Source organism: Pimephales promelas, chromosome 3, assembly GCF_988280905.1.
Source record: "Pimephales promelas chromosome 3, fPimPro1.hap1.1, whole genome shotgun sequence".
In the NCBI taxonomy this organism is placed as follows: domain Eukaryota; kingdom Metazoa; phylum Chordata; class Actinopteri; order Cypriniformes; family Leuciscidae; genus Pimephales; species Pimephales promelas.
Genome location: NC_142771.1, coordinates 11,679,168 through 11,703,707, shown reverse-complemented (window position 1 = coordinate 11,703,707; position 24,540 = coordinate 11,679,168). Strand labels below are relative to the sequence as shown.

Sequence of the window (24,540 nt, the reverse complement as noted above, 5' to 3'; positions counted from 1 at the left end):
CAGTGTTACCCCTTACGTTTTTTTTTTTTGGGGCGAAAAATTTAGTATCCCCAATCTTCTCGAAACTCTGGATTCTGATAGAGGGCCATGAGACTTAGACCTGAGCGCAAAAATGGAGGCTTTAGACCCTTCCAGAGCTGAGATATCGAAACTCAAAATTTCGACCCAAAAAAAAAAACGACAGTGTTACCCCTTACGTTTTTTTTGGGGGGGCGAAAAATTAAGTATCCCCAATCTTCTCGAAACTCTGGATTCTGATAGAGTATACGTATATGTAGATCTGATATATGTAGATCTCACATAGCATTAATGCCATTATATGTCAAACACTTTCCCTACAAAAAAAAAGGGGGGGGGGGCAACGTGGTACATAAATCCCCTGAAACTGCCTGAAGATCGGCTATAACGGCACACAACACACACGTTTAGAGGCTTAAATAACTGGGAATGTTAAAGGATGTATAGGCCAAACCAGGTATCATCAGAATCCCAATATTGACACAGATCCATCACAACATGTCTTCATATCATGGACTGAAGTGAGTGTTGGCAGTCAGGTGCTGGAGGAGTGGAGGAACGGATGTGAAGAGGACACACTCAGTGCAAACACGCACTCATCCACATAAACAGTGCTGGGCTTATTACACACAGCACTGATCTGGCACTGCACTACTGTGTACTAGACCAGACAGCAGATGCACACACACACACACACACACCACAGTCAGTGTGTGAATCTCACCAAAACCAGATCCTGGTCACACTTCACCCCAAAATATACAGCAGGAAATATAAAGACTTAGACCTGAGTGCAAAAATGGAGGCTCTAGACCCTTCCAGAGCTGAGATGTTGAGATCCCACGTAGCATTTATGCCATTATAAATATCTCAATATCTCAGCTCTTGAAGGGTCTAGAGCCTCCATTTTTGCTCTCAGGTCCAAGTCTCATGGCCCTCTATCAGAATCCAGAGTTTTGAGAAGATTGGAGAAACTTAATTTCTCACCCCGAGAAAAAAAAACGAAAGGGGTACCTATGTCGTTTTTTTTCGGGGGTCGAAATTTTGAGTTCCTCTGATCTTCTCAAAACTCTGGATTCTGATAGAGGGCACTGAGACTTACACCTGAGTGCAAAAATGGAGGCTCTAGACCCTTCCAGAGCTGAGATATCGAAACTCAAAATTTCGACCCGAAAAAAAAAACGACAGTGTTACCCCTTACGTTTTTTTTTTGGGCGAAAAATTAAGTATCCCCAATCTTCTTGAAACTCTGGATTCTGATAGAGGGCACTGAGACTTACACCTGAGTGCAAAAATGGAGGCTCTAGACCCTTCCAGAGCTGAGATATCGAAACTCAAAATTTCGACCCGAAAAAAAAACGACAGTGTTACCCCTTACGTTTTTTTTTTTGGGCGAAAAATTAAGTATCCCCAATCTTCTCGAAACTCTGGATTCTGATAGAGGGCACTGAGACTTACACCTGAGTGCAAAAATGGAGGCTCTAGACCCTTCCAGATCTGAGATATCGAAACTCAAAATTTCGAACCGGAAAAAAAACGACAGTGTTACCCCTTACGTTTTTTTTTTGGGCGAAAAATTAAGTATCCCCAATCTTCTTGAAACTCTGGATTCTGATAGAGGGCACTGAGACTTACACCTGAGTGCAAAAATGGAGGCTCTAGACCCTTCCAGAGCTGAGATATCGAAACTCAAAATTTCGACCCGAAAAAAAAACGACAGTGTTACCCCTTACGTTTTTTTTTTTTGGGCGAAAAATTAAGTATCCCCAATCTTCTCGAAACTCTGGATTCTGATAGAGGGCACTGAGACTTACACCTGAGTGCAAAAATGGAGGCTCTAGACCCTTCCAGATCTGAGATATCGAAACTCAAAATTTCGAACCGGAAAAAAAACGACAGTGTTACCCCTTACGTTTTTTTTTTTTGGGCGAAAATCTAAGTATCTCCAATCTTCTCGAAACTCTGGATTCTGATAGAGGGCACTGAGACTTACACCTGAGTGCAAAAATGGAGGCTCTAGACCCTTCCAGAGCTGAGATATCGAAACTCAAAATTTCGACCCGAAAAAAAAACGACAGTGTTACCCCTTACGTTTTTTTTTTGGGCGAAAAATTAAGTATCCCCAATCTTCTTGAAACTCTGGATTCTGATAGAGGGCACTGAGACTTACACCTGAGTGCAAAAATGGAGGCTCTAGACCCTTCCAGAGCTGAGATATCGAAACTCAAAATTTCGACCCGAAAAAAAAACGACAGTGTTACCCCTTACGTTTTTTTTTTTTTGGGCGAAAAATTAAGTATCCCCAATCTTCTCGAAACTCTGGATTCTGATAGAGGGCACTGAGACTTACACCTGAGTGCAAAAATGGAGGCTCTAGACCCTTCCAGATCTGAGATATCGAAACTCAAAATTTCGAACCGGAAAAAAAACGACAGTGTTACCCCTTACGTTTTTTTTTTGGGCGAAAAATTAAGTATCCCCAATCTTCTTGAAACTCTGGATTCTGATAGAGGGCACTGAGACTTACACCTGAGTGCAAAAATGGAGGCTCTAGACCCTTCCAGAGCTGAGATATCGAAACTCAAAATTTCGACCCGAAAAAAAAACGACAGTGTTACCCCTTACGTTTTTTTTTTTTGGGCGAAAAATTAAGTATCCCCAATCTTCTCGAAACTCTGGATTCTGATAGAGGGCACTGAGACTTACACCTGAGTGCAAAAATGGAGGCTCTAGACCCTTCCAGATCTGAGATATCGAAACTCAAAATTTCGAACCGGAAAAAAAACGACAGTGTTACCCCTTACGTTTTTTTTTTTTGGGCGAAAATCTAAGTATCCCCAATCTTCTCGAAACTCTGGATTCTGATAGAGGGCACTGAGACTTACACCTGAGTGCAAAAATGGAGGCTCTAGACCCTTCCAGAGCTGAGATATCGAAACTCAAAATTTCGACCCGATAAAAAAACGACAGTGTTACCCCTTACGTTTTTTTTTTTGGGCGAAAAATTAAGTATCCCCAATCTTCTCGAAACTCTGGATTCTGATAGAGGGCACTGAAACTTACACCTGAGTGCAAAAATGGAGGCTCTAAACCCTTCCAGAGCTGAGATATCGAAACTCAAAATTTCGACCCGAAAAAAAAACGACAGTGTTACCCCTTACGTTTTTTTTTTTTGGCGAAAAATTAAGTATCCCCAATCTTCTTGAAACTCTGGATTCTGATAGAGGGCACTGAGACTTACACCTGAGTGCAAAAATGGAGGCTCTAGACCCTTCCAGAGCTGAGATATCGAAACTCTAAATTTCGACCCGAAAAAAAAACAACAGTGTTACCCCTTACGTTTTTTTTTGGGGGGGCGAAAAATTAAGTATCCCCAATCTTCTCGAAACTCTGGATTCTGATAGAGGGCACTGAGACTTACACCTGAGTGCAAAAATGGAGGCTCTAGACCCTTCCAGAGCTGAGATATCGAAACTCAAAATTTCGACCCGAAAAAAAAACGACAGTGTTACCCCTTACGTTTTTTTTTGGGGGGGCGAAAAATTAAGTATCCCCAATCTTCTCGAAACTCTGGATTCTGATAGAGGGCACTGAGACTTACACCTGAGTGCAAAAATGGAGGCTCTAGACCCTTCCAGAGCTGAGATATCGAAACTCAAAATTTCGACCCGATAAAAAAACGACAGTGTTACCCCTTACGTTTTTTTTTTTTGGGCGAAAAATTTAGTATCCCCAATCTTCTTGAAACTCTGGATTCTGATAGAGGGCACTGAGACTTACACCTGAGTGCAAAAATGGAGGCTCTAGACCCTTCCAGAGCTGAGATATCGAAACTCAAAATTTCGACCCGAAAAAAAAACGACAGTGTTACCCCTTACGTTTTTTTTTTTTGGGGCGAAAAATTTAGTATCCCCAATCTTCTCGAAACTCTGGATTCTGATAGAGGGCCATGAGACTTAGACCTGAGCGCAAAAATGGAGGCTTTAGACCCTTCCAGAGCTGAGATATCGAAACTCAAAATTTCGACCCAAAAAAAAAAACGACAGTGTTACCCCTTACGTTTTTTTTGGGGGGGCGAAAAATTAAGTATCCCCAATCTTCTCGAAACTCTGGATTCTGATAGAGTATACGTATATGTAGATCTGATATATGTAGATCTCACATAGCATTAATGCCATTATATGTCAAACACTTTCCCTACAAAAAAAAAAGGGGGGGGGGGGGGCAACGTGGTACATAAATCCCCTGAAACTGCCTGAAGATCGGCTATAACGGCACACAACACACACGTTTAGAGGCTTAAATAACTGGGAATGTTAAAGGATGTATAGGCCAAACCAGGTATCATCAGAATCCCAATATTGACACAGATCCATCACAACATGTCTTCATATCATGGACTGAAGTGAGTGTTGGCAGTCAGGTGCTGGAGGAGTGGAGGAACGGATGTGAAGAGGACACACTCAGTGCAAACACGCACTCATCCACATAAACAGTGCTGGGCTTATTACACACAGCACTGATCTGGCACTGCACTACTGTGTACTAGACCAGACAGCAGATGCACACACACACACACACCACAGTCAGTGTGTGAATCTCACCAAAACCAGATCCTGGTCACACTTCACCCCAAAATATACAGCAGGAAATATAAAGACTTAGACCTGAGTGCAAAAATGGAGGCTCTAGACCCTTCCAGAGCTGAGATGTTGAGATCCCACGTAGCATTTATGCCATTATAAATATCTCAATATCTCAGCTCTTGAAGGGTCTAGAGCCTCCATTTTTGCTCTCAGGTCCAAGTCTCATGGCCCTCTATCAGAATCCAGAGTTTTGAGAAGATTGGAGAAACTTAATTTCTCACCCCGAGAAAAAAAAACGAAAGGGGTACCTATGTCGTTTTTTTTCGGGGGTCGAAATTTTGAGTTCCTCTGATCTTCTCAAAACTCTGGATTCTGATAGAGGGCACTGAGACTTACACCTGAGTGCAAAAATGGAGGCTCTAGACCCTTCCAGAGCTGAGATATCGAAACTCAAAATTTCGACCCGAAAAAAAAAACGACAGTGTTACCCCTTACGTTTTTTTTTTGGGCGAAAAATTAAGTATCCCCAATCTTCTTGAAACTCTGGATTCTGATAGAGGGCACTGAGACTTACACCTGAGTGCAAAAATGGAGGCTCTAGACCCTTCCAGAGCTGAGATATCGAAACTCAAAATTTCGAACCGGAAAAAAAACGACAGTGTTACCCCTTACGTTTTTTTTTTGGGCGAAAAATTAAGTATCCCCAATCTTCTTGAAACTCTGGATTCTGATAGAGGGCACTGAGACTTACACCTGAGTGCAAAAATGGAGGCTCTAGACCCTTCCAGAGCTGAGATATCGAAACTCAAAATTTCGACCCGAAAAAAAAACGACAGTGTTACCCCTTACGTTTTTTTTTTTTGGGCGAAAAATTAAGTATCCCCAATCTTCTCGAAACTCTGGATTCTGATAGAGGGCACTGAGACTTACACCTGAGTGCAAAAATGGAGGCTCTAGACCCTTCCAGATCTGAGATATCGAAACTCAAAATTTCGAACCGGAAAAAAAACGACAGTGTTACCCCTTACGTTTTTTTTTTTGGGCGAAAATCTAAGTATCCCCAATCTTCTCGAAACTCTGGATTCTGATAGAGGGCACTGAGACTTACACCTGAGTGCAAAAATGGAGGCTCTAGACCCTTCCAGAGCTGAGATATCGAAACTCAAAATTTCGACCCGAAAAAAAAACGACAGTGTTACCCCTTACGTTTTTTTTTTGGGCGAAAAATTAAGTATCCCCAATCTTCTTGAAACTCTGGATTCTGATAGAGGGCACTGAGACTTACACCTGAGTGCAAAAATGGAGGCTCTAGACCCTTCCAGAGCTGAGATATCGAAACTCAAAATTTCGACCCGAAAAAAAAACGACAGTGTTACCCCTTACGTTTTTTTTTTTTGGGCGAAAAATTAAGTATCCCCAATCTTCTCGAAACTCTGGATTCTGATAGAGGGCACTGAGACTTACACCTGAGTGCAAAAATGGAGGCTCTAGACCCTTCCAGATCTGAGATATCGAAACTCAAAATTTCGAACCGGAAAAAAAACGACAGTGTTACCCCTTACGTTTTTTTTTTTTGGGCGAAAATCTAAGTATCCCCAATCTTCTCGAAACTCTGGATTCTGATAGAGGGCACTGAGACTTACACCTGAGTGCAAAAATGGAGGCTCTAGACCCTTCCAGAGCTGAGATATCGAAACTCAAAATTTCGACCCGATAAAAAAACGACAGTGTTACCCCTTACGTTTTTTTTTTTGGGCGAAAAATTAAGTATCCCCAATCTTCTCGAAACTCTGGATTCTGATAGAGGGCACTGAAACTTACACCTGAGTGCAAAAATGGAGGCTCTAGACCCTTCCAGAGCTGAGATATCGAAACTCAAAATTTCGACCCGAAAAAAAAACGACAGTGTTACCCCTTACGTTTTTTTTTTTTGGCGAAAAATTAAGTATCCCCAATCTTCTTGAAACTCTGGATTCTGATAGAGGGCACTGAGACTTACACCTGAGTGCAAAAATGGAGGCTCTAGACCCTTCCAGAGCTGAGATATCGAAACTCTAAATTTCGACCCGAAAAAAAAACAACAGTGTTACCCCTTACGTTTTTTTTTGGGGGGGCGAAAAATTAAGTATCCCCAATCTTCTCGAAACTCTGGATTCTGATAGAGGGCACTGAGACTTACACCTGAGTGCAAAAATGGAGGCTCTAGACCCTTCCAGAGCTGAGATATCGAAACTCAAAATTTCGACCCGAAAAAAAAACGACAGTGTTACCCCTTACGTTTTTTTTTTTTGGGGCGAAAAATTAAGTATCCCCAATCTTCTCGAAACTCTGGATTCTGATAGAGGGCACTGAGACTTACACCTGAGTGCAAAAATGGAGGCTCTAGACCCTTCCAGAGCTGAGATATCGAAACTCAAAATTTCGACCCGATAAAAAAACGACAGTGTTACCCCTTACGTTTTTTTTTTTTGGGGCGAAAAATTTAGTATCCCCAATCTTCTCGAAACTATGGATTCTGATAGAGGGCCATGAGACTTAGACCTGAGCGCAAAAATGGAGGCTTTAGACCCTTCCAGAGCTGAGATATCGAAACTCAAAATTTCGACCCGAAAAAAAAACGACAGTGTTACCCCTTACGTTTTTTTTTTTTGGGCGAAAAATTAAGTATCCCCAATCTTCTCGAAACTCTGGATTCTGATAGAGGGCACTGAGACTTACACCTGAGTGCAAAAATGGAGGCTCTAGACCCTTCCAGAGCTGAGATATCGAAACTCAAAATTTCGACCCGAAAAAAAAACGACAGTGTTACCCCTTACGTTTTTTTTTTTGGGGCGAAAAATTAAGTATCCCCAATCTTCTCGAAACTCTGGATTCTGATAGAGGGCACTGAGACTTACACCTGAGTGCAAAAATGGAGGCTCTAGACCCTTCCAGATCTGAGATATCGAAACTCAAAATTTCGACCCGGAAAAAAAACGACAGTGTTACCCCTTACGGTTTTTTTTTTGGGCGAAAAATTAAGTATCCCCAATCTTCTCGAAACTCTGGATTCTGATAGAGGGCACTGAGACTTACACCTGAGTGCAAAAATGGAGGCTCTAGACCCTTCCAGAGCTGAGATATCGAAACTCAAAATTTCGACACGAAAAAAAAACGACAGTGTTACCCCTTACGTTTTTTTTTTTGGGGCGAAAAATTAAGTATCCCCAATCTTCTCGAAACTCTGGATTCTGATAGAGGGCACTGAGACTTACACCTGAGTGCAAAAATGGAGGCTCTAGACCCTTCCAGAGCTGAGATATCGAAACTCAAAATTTCGACCCAAAAAAAAAAACGACAGTGTTACCCCTTACGTTTTTTTTTTTGGGCGAAAAATTAAGTATCCCCAATCTTCTCGAAACTCTGGATTCTGATAGAGGGCACTGAGACTTACACGTGAGTGCAAAAATGGAGGCTCTAGACCCTTCCAGAGCTGAGATATCGAAACTCAAAATTTCGACCCGAAAAAAAAACGACAGTGTTACCCCTTACGTTTTTTTTTTTGGGCGAAAAATTAAGTATCCCCAATCTTCTCGAAACTCTGGATTCTGATAGAGGGCACTGAGACTTACACCTGAGTGCAAAAATGGAGGCTCTAGACCCTTCCAGAGCTGAGATATCGAAACTCAAAATTTCGACCCGAAAAAAAAACGACAGTGTTACCCCTTACGCTTTTTTTTTTGGGGCGAAAAATTAAGTATCCCCAATCTTCTCGAAACTCTGGATTCTGATAGAGGGCACTGAGACTTACACCTGAGTGCAAAAATGGAGGCTCTAGACCCTTCCAGAGCTGAGATATCGAAACTCAAAATTTCGACCCGAAAAAAAAACGACAGTGTTACCCATTACGTTTTTTTTTTTTGGGCGAAAAATTAAGTATCCCCAATCTTCTCGAAACTCTGGATTCTGATAGAGGGCACTGAGACTTACACCTGAGTGCAAAAATGGAGGCTCTAGACCCTTCCAGAGCTGAGATATCGAAACTCAAAATTTCGACCCGAAAAAAAAACGACAGTGTTACCCCTTACGTTTTTTTTTTTTGGCGAAAAATTAAGTATCCCCAATCATCTTGAAACTCTGGATTCTGATAGAGGGCACTGAGACTTACACCTGAGTGCAAAAATGGAGGCTCTAGACCCTTCCAGAGCTGAGATATCGAAACTCAAAATTTCGACCCGAAAAAAAAAACGACAGTGTTACCCCTTACGTTTTTTTTGGGGGGGGCGAAAAATTAAGTATCCCCAATCTTCTCGAAACTCTGGATTCTGATAGAGGGCACTGAGACTTACACCTGAGTGCAAAAATGGAGGCTCTAGACCCTTCCAGATCTGAGATATCGAAACTCAAAATTTCGACCCGGAAAAAAAACGACAGTGTTACCCCTTACGTTTTTTTTTTTTGGGCGAAAATCTAAGTATCCCCAATCTTCTCGAAACTCTGGATTCTGATAGAGGGCACTGAGACTTACACCTGAGTGCAAAAATGGAGGCTCTAGACCCTTCCAGAGCTGAGATATCAAAACTCAAAATTTCGACCCGAAAAAAAAACGACAGTGTTACCCCTTACGTTTTTTTTTTTGGGCGAAAAATTAAGTATCCCCAATCTTCTCGAAACTCTGGATTCTGATAGAGGGCACTGAGACTTACACGTGAGTGCAAAAATGGAGGCTCTAGACCCTTCCAGAGCTGAGATATCGAAACTCAAAATTTCGACCCGAAAAAAAAACGACAGTGTTACCCCTTACGTTTTTTTTTTTGGGCGAAAAATTAAGTATCCCCAATCTTCTCGAAACTCTGGATTCTGATAGAGGGCACTGAGACTTACACCTGAGTGCAAAAATGGAGGCTCTAGACCCTTCCAGAGCTGAGATATCGAAACTCAAAATTTCGACCCGAAAAAAAAACGACAGTGTTACCCCTTACGCTTTTTTTTGGGGGGCGAAAAATTAAGTATCCCCAATCTTCTCGAAACTCTGGATTCTGATAGAGGGCACTGAGACTTACACCTGAGTGCAAAAATGGAGGCTCTAGACCCTTCCAGAGCTGAGATATCGAAACTCAAAATTTCGACCCGAAAAAAAAACCGACAGTGTTACACATTACGTTTTTTTTTTTTTGGGGCGAAAAATTAAGTATCCCCAATCTTCTCGAAACTCTGGATTCTGATAGAGGGCACTGAGACTTACACCTGAGTGCAAAAATGGAGGCTCTAGACCCTTCCAGAGCTGAGATATCGAAACTCAAAATTTCGACCCGAAAAAAAAACGACAGTGTTACCCCTTACGTTTTTTTTTTTTGGCGAAAAATTAAGTATCCCCAATCTTCTTGAAACTCTGGATTCTGATAGAGGGCACTGAGACTTACACCTGAGTGCAAAAATGGAGGCTCTAGACCCTTCCAGAGCTGAGATATCGAAACTCAAAATTTCGACCCGAAAAAAAAACGACAGTGTTACCCCTTACGTTTTTTTTTTTGGGCGAAAAATTAAGTATCCCCAATCTTCTCGAAACTCTGGGTTCTGATAGAGGGCACTGAGACTTACACCTGAGTGCAAAAATGGAGGCTCTAGACCCTTCCAGAGCTGAGATATCGAAACTCAAAATTTCGACCCGAAAAAAAAAAACGACAGTGTTACCCCTTACGTTTTTTTTTTTTGGGCGAAAAATTTAGTATCCCCAATCTTCTCGAAACTCTGGATTCTGATAGAGGGCCATGAGACTTAGACCTGAGCGCAAAAATGGAGGCTTTAGACCCTTCCAGAGCTGAGATATCGAAACTCAAAATTTCGACCCAAAAAAAAACGACAGTGTTACCCCTTACGTTTTTTTTGGGGGGGCGAAAAATTAAGTATCCCCAATCTTCTCGAAACTCTGGATTCTGATAGAGTATACGTATATGTAGATCTGATATATGTAGATCTCACATAGCATTAATGCCATTATATGTCAAACACTTTCCCTACAAAAAAAAAGGGGGGGGGGGGGCAACGTGGTACATAAATCCCCTGAAACTGCCTGAAGATCGGCTATAACGGCACACAACACACACGTTTAGAGGCTTAAATAACTGGGAATGTTAAAGGATGTATAGGCCAAACCAGGTATCATCAGAATCCCAATATTGACACAGATCCATCACAACATGTCTTCATATCATGGACTGAAGTGAGTGTTGGCAGTCAGGTGCTGGAGGAGTGGAGGAACGGATGTGAAGAGGACACACTCAGTGCAAACACGCACTCATCCACATAAACAGTGCTGGGCTTATTACACACAGCACTGATCTGGCACTGCACTACTGTGTACTAGACCAGACAGCAGATGCACACACACACACACACACACCACAGTCAGTGTGTGAATCTCACCAAAACCAGATCCTGGTCACACTTCACCCCAAAATATACAGCAGGAAATATAAAGACTTAGACCTGAGTGCAAAAATGGAGGCTCTAGACCCTTCCAGAGCTGAGATGTTGAGATCCCACGTAGCATTTATGCCATTATAAATATCTCAATATCTCAGCTCTTGAAGGGTCTAGAGCCTCCATTTTTGCTCTCAGGTCCAAGTCTCATGGCCCTCTATCAGAATCCAGAGTTTTGAGAAGATTGGAGAAACTTAATTTCTCACCCCGAGAAAAAAAAACGAAAGGGGTACCTATGTCGTTTTTTTTCGGGGGTCGAAATTTTGAGTTCCTCTGATCTTCTCAAAACTCTGGATTCTGATAGAGGGCACTGAGACTTACACCTGAGTGCAAAAATGGAGGCTCTAGACCCTTCCAGAGCTGAGATATCGAAACTCAAAATTTCGACCCGAAAAAAAAACGACAGTGTTACCCCTTACGTTTTTTTTTTGGGCGAAAAATTAAGTATCCCCAATCTTCTCGAAACTCTGGATTCTGATAGAGGGCACTGAGACTTACACCTGAGTGCAAAAATGGAGGCTTTAGACCCTTCCAGAGCTGAGATATCGAAACTCAAAATTTCGACCCGAAAAAAAAACGACAGTGTTACCACTTACGTTTTTTTTTTGGCGAAAAATTAAGTATCCCCAATCTTCTCGAAACTCTGGATTCTGATAGAGGGCACTGAGACTTACACCTGAGTGCAAAAATGGAGGCTCTAGACCCTTCCAGAGCTGAGATATCGAAACTCAAAATTTCGACCCGAAAAAAAAAACGACAGTGTTACCCCTTACGCTTTTTTTTTTGGGCGAAAAATTAAGTATCCCCAATCTTCTCGAAACTCTGGATTCTGATAGAGGGCACTGAGACTTACACCTGAGTGCAAAAATGGAGGCTCTAGACCCTTCCAGAGCTGAGATATCGAAACTCAAATTTTCGACCCGAAAAAAAAACGACAGTGTTACCCCTTACGTTTTTTTTTTTTTGGGCGAAAAATTAAGTATCCCCAATCTTCTCGAAACTCTGGATTCTGATAGAGGGCACTGAGACTTACACCTGAGTGCAAAAATGGAGGCTCTAGACCCTTCCAGAGCTGAGATATCGAAACTCAAAATTTCGACCCGAAAAAAAAACGACAGTGTTACCCCTTACGTTTTTTTTTTTGGGCGAAAAATTAAGTATCCCCAATCTTCTCGAAACTCTGGATTCTGATAGAGGGCACTGAGACTTACACCTGAGTGCAAAAATGGAGGCTCTAGACCCTTCCAGATCTGAGATATCGAAACTCAAAATTTCGACCCGAAAAAAAACGACAGTGTTACCCCTTACGGTTTTTTTTTTGGGCGAAAATCTAAGTATCCCCAATCTTCTCGAAACTCTGGATTCTGATAGAGGGCACTGAGACTTACACCTGAGTGCAAAAATGGAGGCTCTAGACCCTTCCAGAGCTGAGATATCGAAACTCAAAATTTCGACCCGATAAAAAAACGACAGTGTTACCCCTTACGTTTTTTTTTTTTGGGCGAAAAATTAAGTATCCCCAATCTTCTCGAAACTCTGGATTCTGATAGAGGGCACTGAAACTTACACCTGAGTGCAAAAATGGAGGCTCTAGACCCTTCCAGAGCTGAGATATCGAAACTCAAAATTTCGACCCGAAAAAAAAACGACAGTGTTACCCCTTACGTTTTTTTTTTTTGGGCGAAAAATTAAGTATCCCCAATCTTCTCGAAACTCTGGATTCTGATAGAGGGCACTGAGACTTACACCTGAGTGCAAAAATGGAGGCTCTAGACCCTTCCAGAGCTGAGATATCGAAACTCAAAATTTCGACACGAAAAAAAAACGACAGTGTTACCCTTTACGTTTTTTTTTTTTGGGCGAAAAATTAAGTATCCCCAATCTTCTCGAAACTCTGGGTTCTGATAGAGGGCACTGAGACTTACACCTGAGTGCAAAAATGGAGGCTCTAGACCCTTCCAGAGCTGAGATATCGAAACTCAAAATTTCGACCCGAAAAAAAAAAAACGACAGTGTTACCCCTTACGTTTTTTTTTTTGGGGCGAAAAATTTAGTATCCCCAATCTTCTCGAAACTCTGGATTCTGATAGAGGGCCATGAGACTTAGACCTGAGCGCAAAAATGGAGGCTTTAGACCCTTCCAGAGCTGAGATATCGAAACTCAAAATTTCGACCCAAAAAAAAACGACAGTGTTACCCCCCTTACGTTTTTTTGGGGGGGCGAAAAATTAAGTATCCCCAATCTTCTCGAAACTCTGGATTCTGATAGAGTATACGTATATGTAGATCTGATATATGTAGATCTCACATAGCATTAATGCCATTATATGTCAAACACTTTCCCTACAAAAAAAAGGGGGGGGGGCAACATGGTACATAAATCCCCTGAAACTGCCTGAAGATCGGCTATAACGGCACACAACACACACGTTTAGAGGCTTAAATAACTGGGAATGTTAAAGGATGTATAGGCCAAACCAGGTGTCATCAGAATCCCAATATTGACACAGATCCATCACAACATGTCTTCATATTATGGACTGAAGTGAGTGTTGGCAGTCAGGTGCTGGAGGAGTGGAGGAACGGATGTGAAGAGGACACACTCAGTGCAAACACGCACTCATCCACATAAACAGTGCTGGGCTTATTACACACAGCACTGATCTGGCACTGCACTACTGTGTACTAGACCAGACAGCAGATGCACACACACACACACACACACACCACAGTCAGTGTGTGAATCTCACCAAAACCAGATCCTGGTCACACTTCACCCCAAAATATACAGCAGGAAATATAAAGACTTAGACCTGAGTGCAAAAATGGAGGCTCTAGACCCTTCCAGAGCTGAGATGTTGAGATCCCACGTAGCATTTATGCCATTATAAATATCTCAATATCTCAGCTCTGGAAGAGTCTAGAGCCTCCATTTTTGCACTCACGTCAAAGTCTCATGGGCCTCTATCAGAATCCAGAGTTTTAAGAAGATTGGAGAAACTCAAAATTTCGACCAGAAAAAAAACGTCAGTGGTACCCCTTTCGTTTTTTTTTTTTCGGGGCGAGAAATTAAATTTCTCCATGAGAGGGTCATGAGACTTAGACCTGAGTGCAAAAATGGAGGCTCTAGACCCTTCCAGAGCTGATGATGATTGAGCATTATTGAAGACACCTGATGGTAACAAGCAGAATCACTGAAGGAGAAATATGTAAGTCACCATTATGGTGATCAGTGTTTGTTTTATTTGGGCTCTTGACCATCACATCAATAACTTTAGATTTGGTTTGACTGCTGCATCTAAGTAAAACAGCCAGATAAACAAATAGAAAAGGTGATCTGATGATGTTGGTTGTGTTTTAAAGGACAAGTTCTGTATTTTACAATTGAAGCCCTGTTTTAAGATCGTTTCTGATGAAATAGAATGGTTAAGATTGTGTTTTAAGATTGTGTTTGCTGCTGTCCCGAGAATTTTCAGATTCTGTGGTAGCACGGTAGCACCCGCCTCTACAATGGTAGCATAGGTGCACAGGAACAATCCTTCATAAAACGCATACAACTTTAGTTCACAAAGATGTGAAACTCACAGAGTGGTCTGGGGTGTTCACTGATATGCTTACACAAAAATTGCTGCAAAAGATGCTTTCCAACAGGTGTTTTACCATTTGTTGTAAAACTGTAGACCTATTTTTCCGAACGCCTCACAACCGCACATTCTTCCGTTGGGAGCGTGAATAATAGACACTCCAGCCCAGTTGCTGGCGATAATGCAACTTTGCCAATTGCAAGCAAACAGAGTTTCAAGAAGATCAGAGAAACTCAAAATTTCGACCCCCAAAAAAAAAAGGACATATCGACATTTTTTCGGGGCGAGAAATTAAGTTTCTCCAATCTTCTGGCAACAATATAGTACATTTCTGTTTGAGTATCTAAGTTTGACCTTTTTTCTTTAAAGGGTAACTAAACCCCTGGTCAGAGCCTGACTCCACCCACTGGCAATATTTGAAAAATGCTGAAAAAGTGGGCAGACCCCAGCAGAGATAGAGGGGACGAAATAGATGCTAAAACACTCTATCCTGATCGTTTTCAATACTCGCAATTCCAACTCCTGACTCGCTACAGTGGTTTTGACGAAACAAGCTGGTTTTTATACTGCCGCTCGTACCAAGAGCGTGGTAAGCTGAAACCTGCTTACGTCACGAAGAACCGCTAACATCCAATAGAAAAATTCAACTGCAGTAGCCACCGTTCAACATGAAGAGGGCAGCACTAAGACGTTTTTACACCATATATTGTAGAAATAAAACACTTTTTACACAAATGTCAAAAAACTTACTCGAATCAATGACTGGTATTAATAAAGATCCATTCTTACAGATCATTAACTAAAAAAGTTGGTTTAGGGTTTAGTTACTCTTTAAACATGTATGCAAGTACCTGCTGATGTGAACGCTGAAATCTCCTCTAATAGTTCCAGGTAAAGCTTCAGCAGGGTCAGTGTCTCCCACCAGCATTCGGGATGACCTCACCACATTATGCCCCTCCCACACCTGAAAACAAACCAATGATATCTTCTCACCTTTATGACGGAGTGTGGCATGTCGTGTAATGTTTGAATAACACAGTTTCAAACAGTATGCTATAGACCTTATTCAGAGCAGCGCCATGACAGGTATGAAAGTGAGGCTGTGAGGGATAGACGTACCGTGTTTCCAATGGCATCAGCTGTAAAAAGCTGAATAAAGCAGCTAGATTACTTACAATTTTCCACAGCTTACATTGTCGGGAGTTTTTTGTCAACTGACATTTCATGAAAAGATATTTTTCCAGTGTTTGATGAGCAGAACAATCGGAAAAACACATTAAATAACAGTACAGCCCATTGAAGAGATGCAAGTCTATCCCTCACAGCCTCGCTTTCATTCTCATTAAAAATCAAAGATGGCGCTGCCGTGAATAAGGCGTATACCTTTTTAATTATTCATTGCATCAGGCGAGTGGCATCTAGTTTTCCTTTAAAATGTTATTTTGCATTTTGAACCAATTTTTGTGTTAAATGTACTTTTGGATGTTTGCATTGCACACAGTATGTTCTGGTTGGACACATTTTTTTTCAAATCCATTAGGGTTTTGCACTCTTATTTGCATCCTGCAGAAACAGTACTAGAGTTGTGATATCATATCATAACTGATCGTTACCATGGCGACTACAGGGCCAGTGGTCATGTAGTACAGCAGGCTGGAGTAGAAGGGTTTCTCCTGCAGCGACACGTAATGCTGAGCTAAAAGCTTGTCAGAAGCCTGAAAAATACAGACACATGATCAACAAACACATCACACACACACACACACACACGAACGTCCTGTGTGTGTATCCCGCACCTGCAGCATCTTCAGACCCACCAATCGGAATCCTCGCTGCTCAAAGCGCTTGATGATGTCACCGATCAGACGCCTCTGAACGCCATCAGGTTTCACAGCGACCAAAGTCCGTTCATTAAAACCCGACAAATCTACAGCAGTTCAGACACATATCAATAATGGCAGTTTTCATGGCAACTACACACATTTATTTTCTTCAGAGAAATTATAAATTTGTTAAAAAGCAAACCGTGCCATCTACCTCCCTTTTGGATTAATGAGAACAGACTTTAGAGTATTTTAGCACTTTTAATGATTAATGACGTGTTTGTCTTAGAAATGTGAAAACATGTTATTCTGAAAACAAGTGCTGTTCAAGTAAATAAGATTTAGAGGGATCCTAACAAAAAATGAAAATGAAGAAACTTTATGCCATTGACTTTCAGTCACTGACTCTAATTATTTGTCATTTAGCAGCATTTTGAATATTCATTGCAGGACCAGAGTGAGATTTCATCTGATATCATCAGACAATGTGTATCGCCTCACCCTCTCTTACAGTCATGCGTGCGTTTGTAGGATTTTCATATCTCTTTCTCTCTCAATTCAATTCAATTCAGAAAGCTTTATTGGCATGACAAAAAATACATTTTGTATTGCCAAAGCATCAAAACAACAGAAAATCTCTCTCTCTCTCTCTCTCTCTCTCTCACACACACACACACACACACACACACACACACACACACACACACACACACACACACACACACACACACACACAGCTTCAGCCCAATATGCTGCCAAGATGCATTGATTGGCCTCCAGATGGACCAATCACACGCACTGTGAAGAGGGAGTTCAAGGTCACCAGTTAGTCGGGTCTAACTGGCCTTTTAAGATTTAGATGTATTTACAGTAATCAACATTTGAAGTGGATAAAAAAAAGTTCAAAGTTGTCCTCAGAAGGAACAGGTTTTGTTAAAAATTCATCTAACTTTGATGAAGGGTTTTGATCCACTTCAAATGTTGACTACTCTATTTCTATTTAATAATTTTAGTGCTTCAACAAACTTTAAGTTTATTACCAAGACAACATTTCTTGTTTTTAGAACATTTAGTTAAAAAAAAAATCAGCTTTATTTTATTTAACTGAAATCTATTTAACACATGTGCAAAACAATGAAATTACCATGATATTAATGCAAAATATTACGGTATGTGCTTTCTGGTGAATTTCAAGTTTGAGATTTGACTATTTTATGCTGACTATTTTTTAAGTGTGAGATAACGACTTGCACGAGCTCCTTATGTGGCCAGCACTCACTCACGTGGGGACTCAATAACACAATTAACCAATCACTGATCACCTGAGGACAGAATGAAACTGAGCACATTATCCTTTAGATAAAACTTTGATTTAAAAAAAAAATATTACTCGATATATTTTTGTAATGGCTATAACAATATAAGTAGGCTGATCAGATGGTTATCGTGGTACTTTAGGCCAATAAACAGCATGTCATACTACGTATATTCATTCATGGTATAAGTTAATGGATTGAACCAAATGTTTTTAAAAAACAGCGTTTTAAAAAGTAGGCTACCATGGAATAATGTTATAAAACCTAACACAAGCGGTATTGAACTTTATTTACCATGAAATTACTCTAACATGTATAAAACCCATCGTAGTCCAGTCTTTTTTACTACCGTTATTTGTAAAGTGTTAGTATGGTGACCTACGCATCCATAGCCTATATTTCCACGCCAAACGTCCAATAAAAGGGTAGTCATGGTAGCCTAATTTTCATTTTTCCCCTGTCCTAAACCCTCTCCATAAAGAGCACTTTTTGCACTAAACCTGTTTGTTCACCACACAGAGAGAAATGCATGTAAACAAACCTGTGTCACTGCAGAGGCTGCGCGCGTGCCCGTGTCCCAAAGCGCGCGTGGAGCTCCTTGTGGCCGCTCGCGCTCCGTGGACTCCGAGGGCAAATCTCACGAACATCATCTTCATTTCCAGCTCAAGCCCTTCTGAAAACTTCACCGACTGGCACTTTTTCAACTCCGAAACTTCAGAGCGGTCCGATACTTTTAACCCCCAGCCCGTTACACACACATATACGCACGCGCGCGGTCATTCACCTGACAGGTCAAAGTCAAGCGAGCACGACCAGTCACAGTATATTCAGATGAAGCGTGTGTGTGTGTGATGAAGCGTGTGTGTGTGTGTGTGTGTGTGTGTGTGTGTGTGTGTCATGGGAAGAAGACACCCGCAAATTATCGTGTAATTACCGGTCATCACGTGCACAAACACTTAATTGGCACAATTTCCTGTTTGGAGACCCATGAATAGACTCACAAAATGTGAATTTAGCCAAATGAAAAAGACAGCTAAATAAAATAGGAACTGAATTAATAGTTTGTTCTTTAAATTATTTTCATTCTAAAGAAATAATATTTTGTCACATTTTATTTTTAATTTCAGGGGACATTTTGTTTCAGCTATTCTGTCCCAAAAGTGAAGTGAGGTCGAAATACAAACACACATAAATCGATTGCTGGCAGGGAGACAAAACAATAAATGTAAGCCTTTGGAGAACAAACACAAATAGGACTAGGGCCTACTTTCGATCATTTCAAACAGACGATTCCAATCCCATTAAAGGAGTAGTTCACTTAAAAAAAAAACATTTGCTGATAATTTACTCACCCCCACGTCATCCAAGATGTCCACCTTTTTCTTACTTCAGTCGAAAAGAAATGAAGGTTTTTGATGAAAACATTCCAGGATTTTCTCCATATAATGGACTTCGGTTCAAGGTCCAAATGAGAGTTTCAGTGCAGCTTTAAACGACATCAGACAATGAATAAGGGTCTTATCTAGCACAACGATCGGCCATTTAAAAAATAAATTAAAAAGTTTAAGTTTTATAAGCACAAATGCTCGCTTGCTCTGTTCTGTGATGAGCGTTCGTGACTCTCCTGTTCATCAAAATGAACAAATCTTTTTTTCGAGTCATGACTCGAAGGGTCCTAGATAAGACCCTTATTCATCGTCTGGTAGTTTAAAGCCCTTTGAACAGTTTGCAGTTTGCCTATAAGATTTCAGTAAAAATGGAGAAGGAAGGAGTTCCCCATATACTGTACGTCAATATGGCGTAATGTCTCGTTCCCGCCTCTCAGGGAACCAAGGTTACGATAGTAACCGGAGACGTTTTCATGCTGGACCAGATGATGCACATGCGCAGTCATAAGCAGTGTTTAAAATGGCAGCAGCAGTGGCGCAATGACTTTACCAAAAGCTGATTGGCTCTTTTATTTAGAAGGCGGGGCTTATTTCTCCATATTTCACGTTGCACTTTCTCCCATTCATAGTAATCACAGTGCACCGTCTATTAGAAAGTTTTGAGACAGTATTATAATTATGTAATATTTAATATTAATATTTTCAGTCTTCATTTTTATTTTAGATGAAATTTTAATAATTGTATAGTTCATTTTTATAATTTGCATTAGGTTTTAGTACATGTTTTTGTATTTCGTTTTAGTTATTTTAATACATCAAGTTACATCTTTTTATATTTTTTTTCATTTAAGTAATACATTTTGATGCTTCTAGCTAGGTTTAGTTTAGAATAGTCTAGTGGCGCTTTTCCACTGCATAGTACGGTACGGTTCGGCTCAGTACGCTTCGACTCGGCGCAGAACAGTTCGGTTCGCTTTGCGTTTCCACTGCAGTAGTACCCCTTCCAAGTGTGTGGGACTGATCGTTATTTGCGCGCGCCTCTACTGCCATGACATCATCTTAAAAGCGCCACATTTTCAAACCCACAACACAGGAACAATGGAGACTATCGAGGGGATGGTGTTCCTGATTCTCGGTATGTGGTTGTTTTTAACTGCTAGACGGAAAAATGTGTTTAAAATGAGGCTGATGGCAGCAAAACAAAAATACTGCTAAAAAAGTGTCTAGTGTCGCAAATCCAATGACGCTAGTAGTGACGCTGGTAGTGACGATTCTGTCTGACCAATCAGTGATCTGCAGTGTTTCACGTCACATTTTAGTACCGGTACGGTACGCTTGGAACCTCAACAGACCAGGTACCATTTAAAGCGACCTGAAGCGAACCGTACTGTACCGTACCATGCAGTGGAAAAGCACCACAAGTGAGCCGTGCCGAACCGAACCGTACCGTACTATGCAGTGAAAAAGCGCCTTAGAATAACCCTGCATAAAACACCACAAAATGGCTTTTTTTGTACTTTCTTTGCACTCCGGACACAATGAAATACAACAAAAGTGGACAATTTCAGAAATGGTTATTAACCTCCTAAAATTGTATTCAGAAATGTTAGTTTTTTACAGTTCGGTAAATAACGATAATTGCAGTAATTAGTTATGAAAAGTGCTATGAAGAATAACCTTTTGCAAACACAGTGCTTTTTAAGGACTCCATAAGAACACTAGAAAGTGCTTCTACACGTTGTGTCAGAGTTTTGCCCCGGGACTCGGCCTCTCCACCTGAGACGTGAGCGAGGCCGCCGCCGGCTCGTCCACAAGCCAGAAGAGCTCTCCCTGTCTAGGAGACACCAGAGCTGATGGAAGTGCGGGCCCTTCTCCACCCTCCAATACATGCTACAGAATTACAGACAGTTACAGGATTACAAAAAATGAATAAAACAGAAAGAATACCAATGCAGCATTCATCATTGTAGACATACAGCCGGTTCTGAGGCCGAACTGAAAGTGCTTACCTTGAGTACAGGAGCTTTGCTGCCTCCTGTTGACACAAACACCACACATCGAGCAGCGTTAACTGTGGGTAATGTCATAGTGACACGCTGAGGGGGTGGTTTGGGGGAATCAGAGATTGCGGCCACTGTCCTCTGGCTTTCCTACAATGATAAATCAACACTTTAAAAAAAAGAAAGCCTAACTCAAAACTAAATTATGAATAGGATTCTATAATGAGTGGGATTTAACAATGCTAAACTAAAAGTATATGTTGTATCGGAAATCTTATTTTAGTTATATTCCTATTAGCATGTTATCATCATCATACGTTATTACATAATCAACTGAAAACTAACTCGGATGCTGCTTTATAATGGATTTATCTGAAACCTGTAATAAAGGATGATCTGGAAAGAGAGAGCAGGTGTGTCCGTCTGGTCCCATACCCAGCAAGAGAATGTCAAAAACTGGGATTTGCTCTGGACTAAAGGCCTAAAAATGACAAAATTATATTAAGAGCTATGAATTAAAAAACAAAAACATCAAATGAGTTCAATTTATTAAGTCTATGAAGTGAATCGCACCTTGCTCAGTTTGTTGGCATAATCATCAGCACATTCTTGCACAGGTAAAGACGGATCTATAGCCAAAATCCTGTCTTCTGGAATGTTGATTTTCCCAAACAATTGATTCTGTAAGATATAAAAAGCAATCAGTATTCATAAGTGACATCACACCCTCATAGAAACACCCACGCAGAGGATAAAACAAGACGTTCTTCCTCTGCCTTCCATTTATTTCAGTAGCATCTCTTTGCAGTACACAAGATCCAGGGGGCGGAGTCGGATCCAGATCTGAGGGGTGGAGTTAGGTAGGTTTACGGTTGGGTTTAGGGATCAGGGGGTGGAGCTGGGTAGGTTTACATGTATGTAAGGTGGGAGGAGTTGGATCTGGATCCGACGCCTCCCTGTGGATTTCATGTTCTGCAGTGAGGACCATCTCATTAATTTATTTATTTTAGTGCTGGGCAACGATTAATCGCATCCAAAATAAAAGTTTGAGTTTACATAATATACGTGTGTATTGTGTAGAATTATTTTGATTATTATATATATATATATATATATTATGCATGTATATATTTAAGAAATATTTGCATGTATATATATATATATATATAATGCATATTATACAGTGCTTATATATATATATATATATATATATATATATATATTATACAGTGCTTAGCATAAGTGAACACACCCATGCTAAAGCTGACTAAAAATAAAAATAAAAAATGAATCTTTTGGAAATTTATCTTAATACATTAGTTAAAAAAAAATGAGGAAAAATCCTCCAAGGCAGATTTTTATTTTTAAAGGCCAGTTATTTCATTAGTCCAGTCATTTTAAGCCAAAATGAGGGTCAACCTAGAACAAATTGCAACAGAAGCAAACTCAACTAATTTTTGATCCTCAATATGTCCCGAGTAAAGGAGGGAAAAAAGCCCTGAAGAATCCCATTAAAGGGAAAGTTTAGAAAAAGACCCAAATATTGCCTACTCATTGCCTTTTTCTCACATGAATAGGGTAAAATGAAATGTTAACCTTTAGATATCATCATTAAAATTAAACATTTTTCATCTGGCTATACCCAATGTTTAGATCTGTTGTGGTATTTACGCAAATTAGCACATATGTAATTAGATTATGCACCGTTTGTCCATGTTAACAAAAAATTTTAAAACACTTGAAACACATTTTTTGTTTGTCTCGATGCAAGTAATCCACTCAGTAATTTTCGTGATGATATCTAAAGATTAACAATTTTACCCTATTCACGTGTGAAAAAGGCGTATAAAATGGCAATATGTGGGTGTTTTTCTAAACATTTCCCTAAAATGGGATTCTTTTTTTCCCCTTTACTCATGACATATTGATGATACAAAATCAGTTGAGTTTGCTTCTGTTGCAATTTGTTCAACCTTTTTCCATAAAATGACTGGACTAATGAATCCAGGATACTATACATCCTGATAAAGTTCCCTTGGCCTTTGGACTTAAAATATCCCCACATCATCACACACTCTTCACCATACCTAGAGATTGGCATGGGGTACTTTCCATAAAATCATCTCCCAATCCATATAAAGCCAGCTATTAGGCTAACTGAAATAAAACCATGGTATGGTGAAGGGTGTGTGATTATGTGGGGGGTATTTTAATTCCAAAGGCTAACTAACCCTTTAAAATACATTAAGTGTTTAAGAAGTGTTTCCACATTAAAGTCGGTATGAAACAGAAGTTTCGATAGTCAATGTGACGTATATCTTGGTGAAATAGCTTCTTGAACCAGAAAAAATCAATGTAAGGCAGGACTTTATATTTTGTATATGGGTAATTGACTGGATGGTTGTGGTTTATTGGTCGATCTCATGTGAGTGACAGGTTGATCCCGCCCTTGCGCCAGTAAACACATCATCAGAGAAGAAAAGTTGCAGAAAGAGGGAGGTGAAGTGATTTTGATTAAAGTTCCCAGCAACAACATGTTAAAAACTGGCAGTTCGTTCAAATATCTGTTTCTTTTCTAGAAGAGGGTAGCTAAATATTTGTGTCTTGAAACAGGCCTGTGTTGCAATTCTATGGCTGTTTTGCCAGTCACGTGTCTGTAATTCTCCATAACTAAGAGCTCTACATGTTAAGGGTAACAGATTACGCACCTTATATAAGCCATACGTGCTCTCAGGATCACTGAAAGGAACGAGTCTCTCATCACAGAAGCCGATAAGCCATCGGCTGCAGTCCAGGTTCTCCACAGCAGGAAGATCCTTACTCAACATGGAAACCAAACTCCCACCTGACAGACCCAGAGAGAAGGAGCTTCTACCTGAGCTTAGAGCTTTATCTGCACGAGAGGACACCAGCTGAGCCAGAGTGGGTCCAAGCTCGGACACAGAGGGGAAAACCACCACTCTACGTCCAGACATCTGAAATTAGGGAAAGGTGCTTAATGTTTAATGCCAGTCAATTCAGATATGAAGCCAACTGACACAGCAGGACTCAATACATGCGTCCAACACCAGGGTATGAGTGCACTCTAGTTTACCGATAACCGCAGGCAATAAAAGCACAAAATGATGCTCTGTGTCGTCCACGATAAATTATGGAGGGTGAAATAAACTATAAAATGACTTTGAACTCACCGTGGAATGTTTTCGTAGTAGTGAGGATCTCTCTTTGGGTCCTGCTCATGCGATCTGACGAACATCCAATCACAGCGAATGTTGCTTACTATTGCATTCTGGGTAATGTAGTGCTCATTTGATTTGAATCAATCCGCTGCGTAGCAACTGAATCACAGATCTGAAAATGATC

General features: G+C 40.6%; 2 protein-coding genes across 2 annotated transcripts in view; both read right to left on the bottom strand.

Moving 5' to 3' along the window:
- Nucleotides 1–18,559, bottom strand: part of nme4 (NME/NM23 nucleoside diphosphate kinase 4) — an 84,472-nt gene extending 65,913 nt beyond the window's left edge. The window contains exons 1-4 of the mRNA XM_039662796.2: nucleotides 18,331–18,559; nucleotides 16,447–16,577; nucleotides 16,264–16,365; nucleotides 15,502–15,614 (exon numbers count right to left, since the gene is read on the bottom strand). Coding sequence (XP_039518730.2) covers nucleotides 15,502–15,614; nucleotides 16,264–16,365; nucleotides 16,447–16,577; nucleotides 18,331–18,445 — 461 coding nt within the window. The 5' untranslated portion in view covers nucleotides 18,446–18,559. The remainder of the gene's footprint in view (nucleotides 1–15,501; nucleotides 15,615–16,263; nucleotides 16,366–16,446; nucleotides 16,578–18,330) is intronic.
- Nucleotides 18,560–19,111: 552 nt separating this feature from the next.
- Nucleotides 19,112–24,492, bottom strand: pgls (6-phosphogluconolactonase). The gene is made up of 6 exons (XM_039662670.2): nucleotides 24,369–24,492; nucleotides 23,886–24,152; nucleotides 21,751–21,858; nucleotides 21,557–21,658; nucleotides 21,187–21,327; nucleotides 19,112–21,067 (listed from the first exon to the last, which is right to left on the bottom strand). The coding sequence occupies exons 2-6, from the start codon at nucleotides 24,150–24,152 to the stop codon at nucleotides 20,921–20,923; spliced, it is 765 nt and encodes a 254-aa protein (XP_039518604.2). The 5' UTR covers nucleotides 24,369–24,492; the 3' UTR covers nucleotides 19,112–20,920.
- Nucleotides 24,493–24,540: the final 48 nt, after the last annotated feature.

Bases quoted from the DNA above. Each gene is read 5' to 3' on its own strand.
- pgls (XM_039662670.2), bottom strand. From the start codon at position 24,152: ATGTCTGGACGTAGAGTGGTGGTTTTCCCCTCTGTGTCCGAGCTTGGA. The intron at 21,859-23,885 runs GTGCGTAATCTG...TATATCTTACAG, and splicing joins GCACGTATGGCTTATATAAG to AATCAATTGTTTGGGAAAAT. The intron at 21,659-21,750 runs GTGCGATTCACT...TGTCATTTTTAG, and splicing joins ATGCCAACAAACTGAGCAAG to GCCTTTAGTCCAGAGCAAAT.